At 59.1% G+C, this 9,803-nt stretch overlaps 1 protein-coding gene across 1 annotated transcript; it reads right to left on the bottom strand.

The window, feature by feature from the left end:
* Positions 1-1,245: 1,245 nt before the first annotated feature.
* Positions 1,246-8,464, bottom strand: OPLAH (5-oxoprolinase, ATP-hydrolysing). Its single transcript, XM_048933079.1, has 3 exons — positions 8,290-8,464; positions 5,118-5,281; positions 1,246-1,433 (listed from the first exon to the last, which is right to left on the bottom strand). Exons 1-3 carry the CDS (start codon positions 8,375-8,377, stop codon positions 1,269-1,271), a joined length of 417 nt encoding a protein of 138 aa, XP_048789036.1. The 5' UTR covers positions 8,378-8,464; the 3' UTR covers positions 1,246-1,268.
* Positions 8,465-9,803: the final 1,339 nt, after the last annotated feature.

The following is a 9,803-nucleotide window of genomic DNA, read 5'->3' as shown; positions in this document are numbered from 1 at the left end:
TGTGTGTCTCTATGGGTCTCTGTGTGTCTCTATGGGGCTCTGTGTGTCTCTATGGGTCTCTGTGGGGCGCTATGGGGCACAGCACCCCCCTTTCCTGCTCACCTCCTCGGGCTGCACGGTGACCCGCAGGCAGATGGGGGCTCTATGGGGCGCAGTGGGGCTCTATGGGGCTCTATGGGTCTCTATGTGGTTCTATGGGTCTCTGTGTGTCTCTATGGGGCTCTGTGTGTCTCTATGTGGTTCTATGGGGCTCTGTGTGTCTCTATGTGGTTCTATGGGGCTCTATGGGGCTCTATGGGTCTCAATGTGGTTCTATGGGGCGCAGTGGGGCTCTATGTGGTTCTATGGGTCTCTGTATCTCTTTGTGGTTCTATGGGGCTCTGTGTGTCTCTATGGGGCACAGCACCGCTCACCTCCTCGGGCTGCACGGTGACCCGCAGGCAGATGGGGGCTCTATGGGGCGCAGTGGGGCTCTATGGGGCTCTGTGTGTCTCTATGTGGTTCTGTGTGTCTCTATGGGGCTCTATGGGGCTCTGTGGGGCGCTATGGGGCACAGCACCGCTCACCTCCTTGGGCTGCACGGTGACCCGCAGGCAGATGGGGGCTCTATGGGGCGCAGTGGGGCTCTATGGGTCTCTATGGGGCGCTATGGGGCGCTATGGGTCTCTATGGGGCACAGCACCGCTCACCCTCCTCGGGCTGCACGGTGACCCGCAGGCAGATGGGGGCTCTATGGGTCTCTGTGTGTCTCTATGGGGCTCTATGGGTCTCTGTGTGTCTCTATGGGGCGCTATGGGTCTCTATGGGGCGCTATGGGGCTCTATGGGGCGCTATGGGGCTCTATGGGGCACAGCACCGCTCACCTCCTCGGGCTGCACGGTGACCCGCAGGCAGATGGGGGCTCTATGGGTCTCTGTGTGTCTCTATGGGGCACAGTGTACTCTATGGTGCGCTATGGATCTCTGTGTGTCTCTATGGGTCTCTATGTGTCTCTATGGGTCTCTGTGTGTCTCTATGGGTCTCTGTGGGGCGCTATGGGGCACAGCACCGCTCACCTCCTCGGGCTGCACGGTGACCCGCAGGCAGATGGGGGCTCTATGGGGCTCTGTGTGTCTCTATGGGTCTCTGTGTGTCTCTATGGGGCGCTATGGGGCACAGCACCGCTCACCTCCTCGGGCTGCACGGTGACCCGCAGGCAGATGGGGGCTCTATGGGGCTCTGTGTGTCTCTATGTGTCTCTATGGGGCTCTGTGTGTCTCTATGGGGCGCTATGGGGCGCTATGGGGCACAGCACAGCTCACCTCCTCGGGCTGCACGGTGACCCGCAGGCAGATGGGGCTGCCGTCGTCCATGCGATCCTCCGCCTCCAGCACCGCCCCCCAGCGCTGCGCCGCCCCCCGCAGCAGCGCCCGCACCGAGCGCTCGGCGTTCGCCTGGGGGGGGGGGGGGGGGGGGACGGGGACATTTAGGGACAGTTGGGGACATTTGGGGACATTTGGGGACATTTGGGGACAGTTGGGGACATTTGGGGGACATTTGGGGACATTTAGGGACATTTGGGGACAGTTGGGGACATTTGGGGACAGTTGGGGACGTGGGGACATTTGGGGACATTTGGGGACAGTTGGGGACGTTTAGGGACAGTTGGGGACATTTGGGGACATTAGGGGACGTTTTGGGGACAGTTGGGGACACTTGGGGACATTTGGGGGCAGTTGGGGACGTGGGGACATTTGGGGACATTTGGGGACAGTTGGGGACATTTAGGGACAGTTGGGGACATTTGGGGACAGTTGGGGACATTTAGGGACAGTTGGGGACATTTGGGGACATTTGGGGACATTTGGGGACAGTTGGGGACAGTTGGGGACAGTTGGGGACGGTTCTGGACATGGGACATTTGGGGACATGTGGGGACATGTGGGGACATTTGGGGACATTTGGGGACGTTTTGGGGACAGTTGGGGACACTTGGGGACATTTAGGGGCAGTTGGGGACATTTGGGGACAGTTGGGGACGGTTCTGGACATGGGACATTTGGGGACATGTGGGGACATTTGGGGACGTTTTGGGGACAGTTGGGGACACTTGGGGACATTTGGGGGCAGTTGGGGACATTTAGGGACAGTTGGGGACAGTCGGGGACATTTTGGGAACATGCGGGGACACCTGGGGACATTTGGAGACGGTTGGGGGCATTTGGGGACACTTGGGGACACTTGGGGACGGTTGAGGGCAGTTGGGGACATTTGGGGACTGTTGGGGACATGTGGGGACATTTGGGGACATTTTGAGGACAGTTGGGGACATGAGGGGACATTTGGGGACATTTGGGGACGGTTGGGGACAGTTGGGGACATTTGGGGACATCTGGGGACATTTGGGGACACGTGGGGACATTTTGGAGACGGTCGGGGACATTTGAGGGGCATTTGAGGACATTTGGGGACGATTAGGGGACAGTTGGGGACATGTGGGGACATATGAGGACAGTTGAGGGCAGCTGGGGACAGTGGGGACATTTTGGGGATGGTTGGGGACGGTTGGGGACATTTGGGGACATGTGGGGACATTTTGGGGACAGTGGGGGACATTTGGGGATGATTAGGGACAGTTGGGGACATTTGGGGACATTTGGGGACTGTTGGGGACATTTGGAGACGGTCGGGGACATTTGAGGGGCATTTGAGGACATTTGGGGACACTTGGGGACATTTGGGGACAGTTGGGGACATGTGGGACATTTGGGGACATTTGGAGACAGTCGGGGACATTTGAGGGGCATTTGAGGACATTTGGGGACATTTGGGGACGATTAGGGACATTTGGGGACATGTGGGGACATTTGGGGACATGTGGGGACATATGAGGACAGTTGAGGGCAGCTGGGGACGTGTGGGGACATTTTGGGGACATTTTGGGGACGGTTGGGGACATTGGGGACATGTGGGGACATTTTGGGGACAGTGGGGGACGTGTGGGGGACATTTGGGGACATTTGGGGACATTTGGGGATATTTGGGGATGATTAGGGACATGTGGGGACATGTGGGGACATTTGGGGGACGGTCAGGGACATTTGAGGGGTATTTGGGACACTTGGGGACATTTGGGGACATGTGGGGACATTTGAGGGGCAGTTGGGGACACTTGGGGTCAGTTGGGGACATTTTGGGGGCAGTTTGGGACATGTGGGGACATTTGGGGACTGTTGGGGACATTTGGGGACATTTGAGGGGCATTTGGGGACACTTGGGGACATTTGGGGATGTGGGGACATTTGGGGGCAGTTGGGGACATGTGGGGACGGTCGGGGACATTTGGGGACTTGTGGGGACATTTTGGGGACTGTTGGGGGCATTTGGGGGACACTTGGGGGACACTTGGGGACATCTGGGGACATTTGGGGGGCAGTTGGGGACATGTGGGGACACTTTGAGGGCAATATGGGGGCACCTGAGAGGCATTTTGGGGACAGTTGGGGACATTTGGGGGCATTTTGGGGACAGTTGGAGACATTTTGGGGACATTTGGGGGGCAATTTGGGGGTCACTTTGGGGGCACGTGGGGGACATTTTGGGTTTATTACAGTTGGGGACATTTGGGGACACTTTGAGGACCCCTGGGGACCCCATGGTGACCTTTTGTCACCTCTTGGTGACCCTCGGTGACCCCTGGTGACCCTTGAATGACCCCTAGTCACCCCATAGTGACCCACTGTGACCCTTTAATGACCCTGGTGACCCCTGGTGACCCCTAGTGACCCTTTAAAGACCCCTAGTGACCCTTTAATGACCCCTAGTGACCCCTTTTGACCCCCTCAGTGACCCCTAGTGACCCTTTAATGACCCCTTCATGACCCCTTGGTGACCCTTGGTGACCTTTGTTGACCCCCCAATGACACCTAATGACCCCGTTGACCCTTGACAACCTCTTGATGCCTCCTTCATGACCCTCGATGACCCCTTCGGTGACCTTGGTGACCCCGATGACCCCTGGTGACCTCTTACTGACCCCTCCATGACCCCTTCTTGATCCCTTTGGTGACCCTCCGTGACCCCGGTGACCCCTAATGACCTCTTACTGACCTCTTCATGACCCCAGATGACCCTTAGGGACCCCTTGCTGACCCTTTTGACCCCTGGTGACCCTTGATGACCCCTTGACCCCTTGTTGACCCCTACCGATTCTTTAATGACCTTTGATGACCCCTTAATGACCCCTTAATGACCCCTACTGACCCTTTAATGACCTTTCATGACCCCTTTGGTGACCCTCGGGGACCCCGATGACCCCTAGTGACCCCTTTGCAACTCCAGATGACCCCTAATGACCTCTTACTGACCCCTTTTGATCCCTGTGACCTCTTATTGACCCCGTCCTGACCCTGGATGACCCCTCGTTGACCCCTTCGTGACCTCTTACTGACCCCTTCGTGACCCCAGATGACCCCTTAGTGACCCATTTTGACCCTAATGACCTCTTACTGACCCTTTCATGACCCTCGTTGACCCCTTCATGACCTCTTACTGACCCCTTCGTGACCCCAGATGACCCCTCACTGACCCCTTAGTGACCCCTTGGTGACCCCTTGGTGACCCCCTATGAACCCCTTTTGACCCCTCATGACCTCTTACTGACCGCTTTGTGACCCCAGATGACCCCATTTGCCCCTTAGTGACCTAGATGACCCTTAGTGACCCCTCGCTGACCCCTTCATGACCTCTTACTGACCCCTTCATGACCCCAGATGACCCCTTTTGACCCCTTCTTGACCTCCTACTGACCCTTTCATGATCCCAGCTGAACCCTTAGTGAGCCCTCATGACCTCTTACTGACCCCTTCTGACCCCTTCCTGACCTCTTACTGAACCCTTCGTGACCCCAGATGACCCCTTTTGACCCCTTAGTGACCCCTCGCTGACGCTTTCATGACCTCTTACTGACCCCTTCATGACCCCAGATGACCCCTTTTGACCCCTTCTTGACCTCTTACTGACCACTTCATGACCCCAGATGACCCCTTAGTGACCCCTTCATGACCCCCGATGACCCCTCGCCGCCCCTTCGTGACCCCTTCCCGCCCGCCGGCGCCCCGTGGTCACGTGGTACCCACCCGGATGTGCTCCATGTAGGCGGTGACGCCGCTCAGCCCATAGGCGGCCACCAGCTCCCTCAGCAACGTCGCCCCCTTGTGGTTGGCGGCCACCTGCGCTCGGAGGTCCGCCACGTTGTCCCGCAGCGCCCGCGTGCCGCTCCGCACCAGCACCTCCGACACGGCTGTAAGGGGATGGGGACGCGGCGTTACCATGGCAACGGGACGCGGCGTTACCATGGCAACCGGCACCATGGCAACGGGCCACCATTGCAACTGGTCACCATGGCAACGCATCCATGTGTGACAGTGTCCCCATGTCCCCATATCTGGCTCTGCAACAGAACCGCTGCCACTCTAAGAGGATGGGGACGCTGCGTTACCATGGCAACGGGCCACCATGGCAACTGGTCACCATGGCAACGCATCGATGTGTGACAGTGTCCCCATGTCCCCATGGCTGGCTCTGCAACAGAACCGCTGCCGCCGCTGTAAGGGATGGGGACGCGGCGTTACCATGGCAACGGGACGCGGCGTTACCATGGCAACCGGCACCATGGCAACGGGCCACCATGGCAACGCATCGATGTGTGACAGTGTCCCCGTGTCCCCTGCAACAGAACTGCTGGCATCGTTGTCAGGGGATGGGGACCCGGTGTTACCACGGCAACGGGTCACCATGGCAACGCATCCATGTGTGACAGTGTCCCCGTGTCCCCATGTCCGGCTCTGCAACAGAACCGCTGCCACCACTGTCAGGGGATGGGGACGCGGCGTTACCATGGCAACGGGACGCGGCGTTACCATGGCAACCGGCACCATGGCAACTGGTCACCATGGCAACGCATTGATGTGTGACAGTGTCCCCATGTCCCCATGGCTGGCTCTGCAACAGAACCGCTGCCATGTCAGGGGATGGGGACGAGGCGTTACCATGGCAACGGGACGCGGCGTTACCATGGCAACGAGACTCGGCGTTACCATGACAACCGGCACCATGGCAACGTGTCACTATGGCAACGCATCCATGCGTGACAGTGTCCCCATGTCCCCACGTCCGGCTCTGCAACAGAACCGCTGCCACCGCTACGAGGATGGGGGACGCGGCGTTACCATGGCAACGGGCACCATGGCAACGGGTCACCATGGCAACGCGTCACGTTATCCCACTCTGCACCAGCACCACTGACACCACTCTAAGGGGATGGGGACGCGGCGTTACCATGGCAACGGGTCACCATGGCAACGCATCGATGTGTGACAGTGTCCCCATGGCAATGGGTCACTGTGGCAAGGGGTCCCCACATCCCCACGGCAACAACGAGTCACCATGGCAACGGGTCACCTTGTCACTGTGTCACCATGGCAACGGGCCACTGTGTCACAGTGTCCCCATATCCCCATGGCAACGGGTCAACATGTCACTGTGTGCCACTGTCCCCATGTCACACTGTCACCATGGCAACGTGTCACTGCCCCCAAATGTCACCATGGCGACGCTTCACCATGACAACCCGTCCCTGTGTCCCCATGTCCCCATGGCAACGGGTCACTGTGTCACAGTGTCTCCGTGTCCCCCATGTCACACTGTCCCCATGGCAATGTGACACCATGGCAACGGGTCCCCGGGTCCCCATGTCCCCATGTCAACTGGTCACCATGGCAACGAGTCCCCATGTCCCCATGTTCCCATGGCAACAACCAGTCCCCATGGCAACATGTCACCTAGTGACAGAGTCACCATGGCAACGAGTCCCCATGTCCCCATGGCAACGTGTCCCCATGGCAACAGGTCAACCTGTCACTGTGTCCCCCTGTCCCCATGTCCCCATGGCAACGGGTCACCTTTTCACTGAGTCACCATGGCAACGTGTCCCCATGTCCCGCTGTTACCAAGGCATCGGGTTGCCATGGCAACGTGTCTCCATGTCCCCACGTCACCATGGCAACAGGTCACCATGGCAACGCATCACTGTGTCACACTGTCCTCATGGCAATGGGTCACCATGGCAACGGGTCCCCACATCCCCACGGCAACAACGAGTCCCCATGGCAACAGGTCGCCTTGTCACTGTGTCACCATGGCAACGGGTCCCCATGTCCCACTGTCCCCATGGCAGCGGGTCACTGTGTCACAGTGTCCCCATGTCCCCATGGCAACAGGTCCCCATGGCAAAACGGGTCACCTCGTCATTGTGTCACCATGGCAACGGGTCCCCGTGTCCCCATGGCAGCAGGTCAACCTGTCACTGTGTCCCCATGTCCCACTGTCACCATGGCAACGTGTCACCATGCCTCCATGTCCCCATGTCCCTTACGGGCAACGTGTCCCCAGATCCCCATAGCAATGTGTCTCCCCCACCCCCCCCACCCCAAATCACAACCCCCTTCCTCTCTTCCCCAACCCCCACCCTCTCTCCTCCCATCAACCATCCCCACCCACCCCCCCATCCCCCATACTCCCCCTCCCCCTATCACCCATCCCCCATCTCCCACCCCCCCCATCCCCCATCTCCCACCAACCCCCCAACCCCATCCCCCATTCCCCCCCCTCCCATCCCCCATCTCCCACCCCCCACATCCTCCATCCCCCCCTCCCACCCCCCCTCCCATCCCCCCTCCCTCCCCCCCCCTCCCCATCCCCCCATCCCCCCATCCCCCATCCCCCCATCCCCATCTCCCATCCCCCATCCCATCCCCCATCTCCTCCCCCATCCCCCATCTCCCATCCCCCATTCCCCAGCCCCAACCCCCCCTCCCATCCCCCATCCCCCATCCCCCCCCCTCCCATTCCCCATCTCCCACCCCCCCATCCCCCATCCCCCCCCATCCCCCATCTCCCACCCCCTTCCCATCCCCCACTCCCCTCTCCCATCCCTCATCCCCCATCCCCCACTCCCCCCTCCCATCCCCCATCCCCTCCCACCCCCCATTTCCCACCCCCCTCCCATCCCCCATCCCCTCCCATCCCCCATCTCCCACCCCCCCTCCCATCCCCCACACCCCTTCCCACCCCCTCATCCCCATCCCACACCCCCCCCATCCCCTAATCCCCTCCCCATCGCCCCCCATCCCCCATCCCCCCCCTAACTCCCCCCCTCACCTCCCCTATCCCCATCCCCATCCCCCCCCCCTTCCCACTCTCCACGTACCCCCCACACCCCCCTTGTCCCCCCCCCAAAACCCCACCCACCCTCCTCCTGGAACACTCCGGCCCTGACGAGAAAGAAGGAGATGAAGACGGCCCCCTCCTCACTGAGGGTCTTGGAGTGGGGGGGCATCGAGCCCGGCGTCAGCCCCCCGATGTCAGCGTGGTGCCCCCTGCTGGCCCACCCAGAACACCGGGCCACGCAGCTCTGGGTAGAACACCTGGGGGGGGTTAGGGGGGTTTAGGGGGGGTCTTTGAGGTCTATGTGGGTCTACAGGGTTGCTATGGGGGTATATGGAGGTCTAAGGGGTGTATAAAGGTGTATGGGGGCTATGGGGGTCTATGGGGGCCTATGGGGGTCTATGGGAGTCAATGGGGGTGTATGGGGGTCTATGGGGTCTAAGGGGGTCTATGGGGGTCTATGAGGGTGTATGGCGGTCTATGGGGCCTATGGAGGTCTATGGGGTCTATGGAGGTCTATGGGGTCTATGGAGGTCTATGGGGTCTATGGAGGTCTATGGGGTCTATGGGGTCTATGGGGTCTATGGAGGTCTATGGAGGTCTATGGAGGTCTACGGGGACTATGGAGGTCTAAGGAGGTCTATGGGGTCTATGGAGGTCTATGGGGTCTACGGAGGTCTATGGGGTCTATGGGGTCTATGGAGGACTATGGGGTCTATGGGGTCTATGGGGTCTATGGGGTCTATGGGGTCTATGGAGGTCTATGGGGTCTATGGAGGTCTATGGGGTCTATGGGGTCTATGGCGGTCTATGGAGGTCTATGGGGTCTATGGGGTCTATGGGGTCTATGGGGTCTATGGAGGTCTATGGGGTCTATGGGGTCTATGGAGGTCTATGGAGGTCTATGGAGGTCTATGGGGTCTATGAGGTCTATGGGGTCTATGGGGTCTATGGGGTCTATGGAGGTCTATGGAGGTCTATGGGGTCTATGGGGTCTATGGAGGTCTATGGGGTCTATGGGGTCTATGGGGTCTATGGGGTCTATGAGGTCTATGGAGGTCTATGGAGGTCTATGGGGTCTATGGAGGTCTATGGAGGTCTATGGGGTCTATGGAGGTCTATGGGGTCTATGGAGGTCTATGGAGGTCTATGGAGGTCTATGGGGTCTATGGAGGTCTATGGAGGTCTATGGAGGTCTATGGGGTCTATGGAGGTCTATGGAGGTCTATGGGGTCTATGGAGGTCTATGAGGTCTATGGGGTCTATGGAGGTCTATGGAGGTCTATGGGGTCTATGGGGTCTATGGAGGTCTATGGAGGTCTATGGAGGTCTATGGAGGTCTATGGAGGTCTATGGAGGTCTATGGGGTCTATGGAGGTCTATGGAGGTCTATGGAGGTCTATGAGGTCTATGGGGTCTATGAGGTCTATGGGGTCTATGGAGGTCTATGGGGTCTATGGGGTCTATGGAGGTCTATGGAGGTCTATGGAGGTCTATGGGGTCTAATGGGGGTCTATGGAGGTCTATGGAGGTCTATGGAGGTCTATGGAGGTCTATGGAGGTCTATGGGATCTATGGGGTCTATGGAGGTTCTATGG

The sequence above is a fragment of the Lagopus muta genome, unplaced genomic scaffold, assembly GCF_023343835.1.
Source record: "Lagopus muta isolate bLagMut1 unplaced genomic scaffold, bLagMut1 primary scaffold_222_ctg1, whole genome shotgun sequence".
Taxonomy (NCBI): domain Eukaryota; kingdom Metazoa; phylum Chordata; class Aves; order Galliformes; family Phasianidae; genus Lagopus; species Lagopus muta.
This window is presented reverse-complemented; position numbering and strand designations above follow the sequence as displayed.

Coding starts and splice junctions, on each gene's coding strand:
- OPLAH (XM_048933079.1), bottom strand. CDS start 8,377: ATGCCCCCCCACTCCAAGACCCTCAGTGAGGAGGGGGCCGTCTTCATC. Junction 5,282..8,289: donor CGGAGTGTTCCAGGAGGAGG/GTGGGTGGGGTT, acceptor ATCCCCTTACAG/CCGTGTCGGAGGTGCTGGTG. Junction 1,434..5,117: donor CCTACATGGAGCACATCCGG/GTGGGTACCACG, acceptor CCCCCCCCCCAG/GCGAACGCCGAGCGCTCGGT.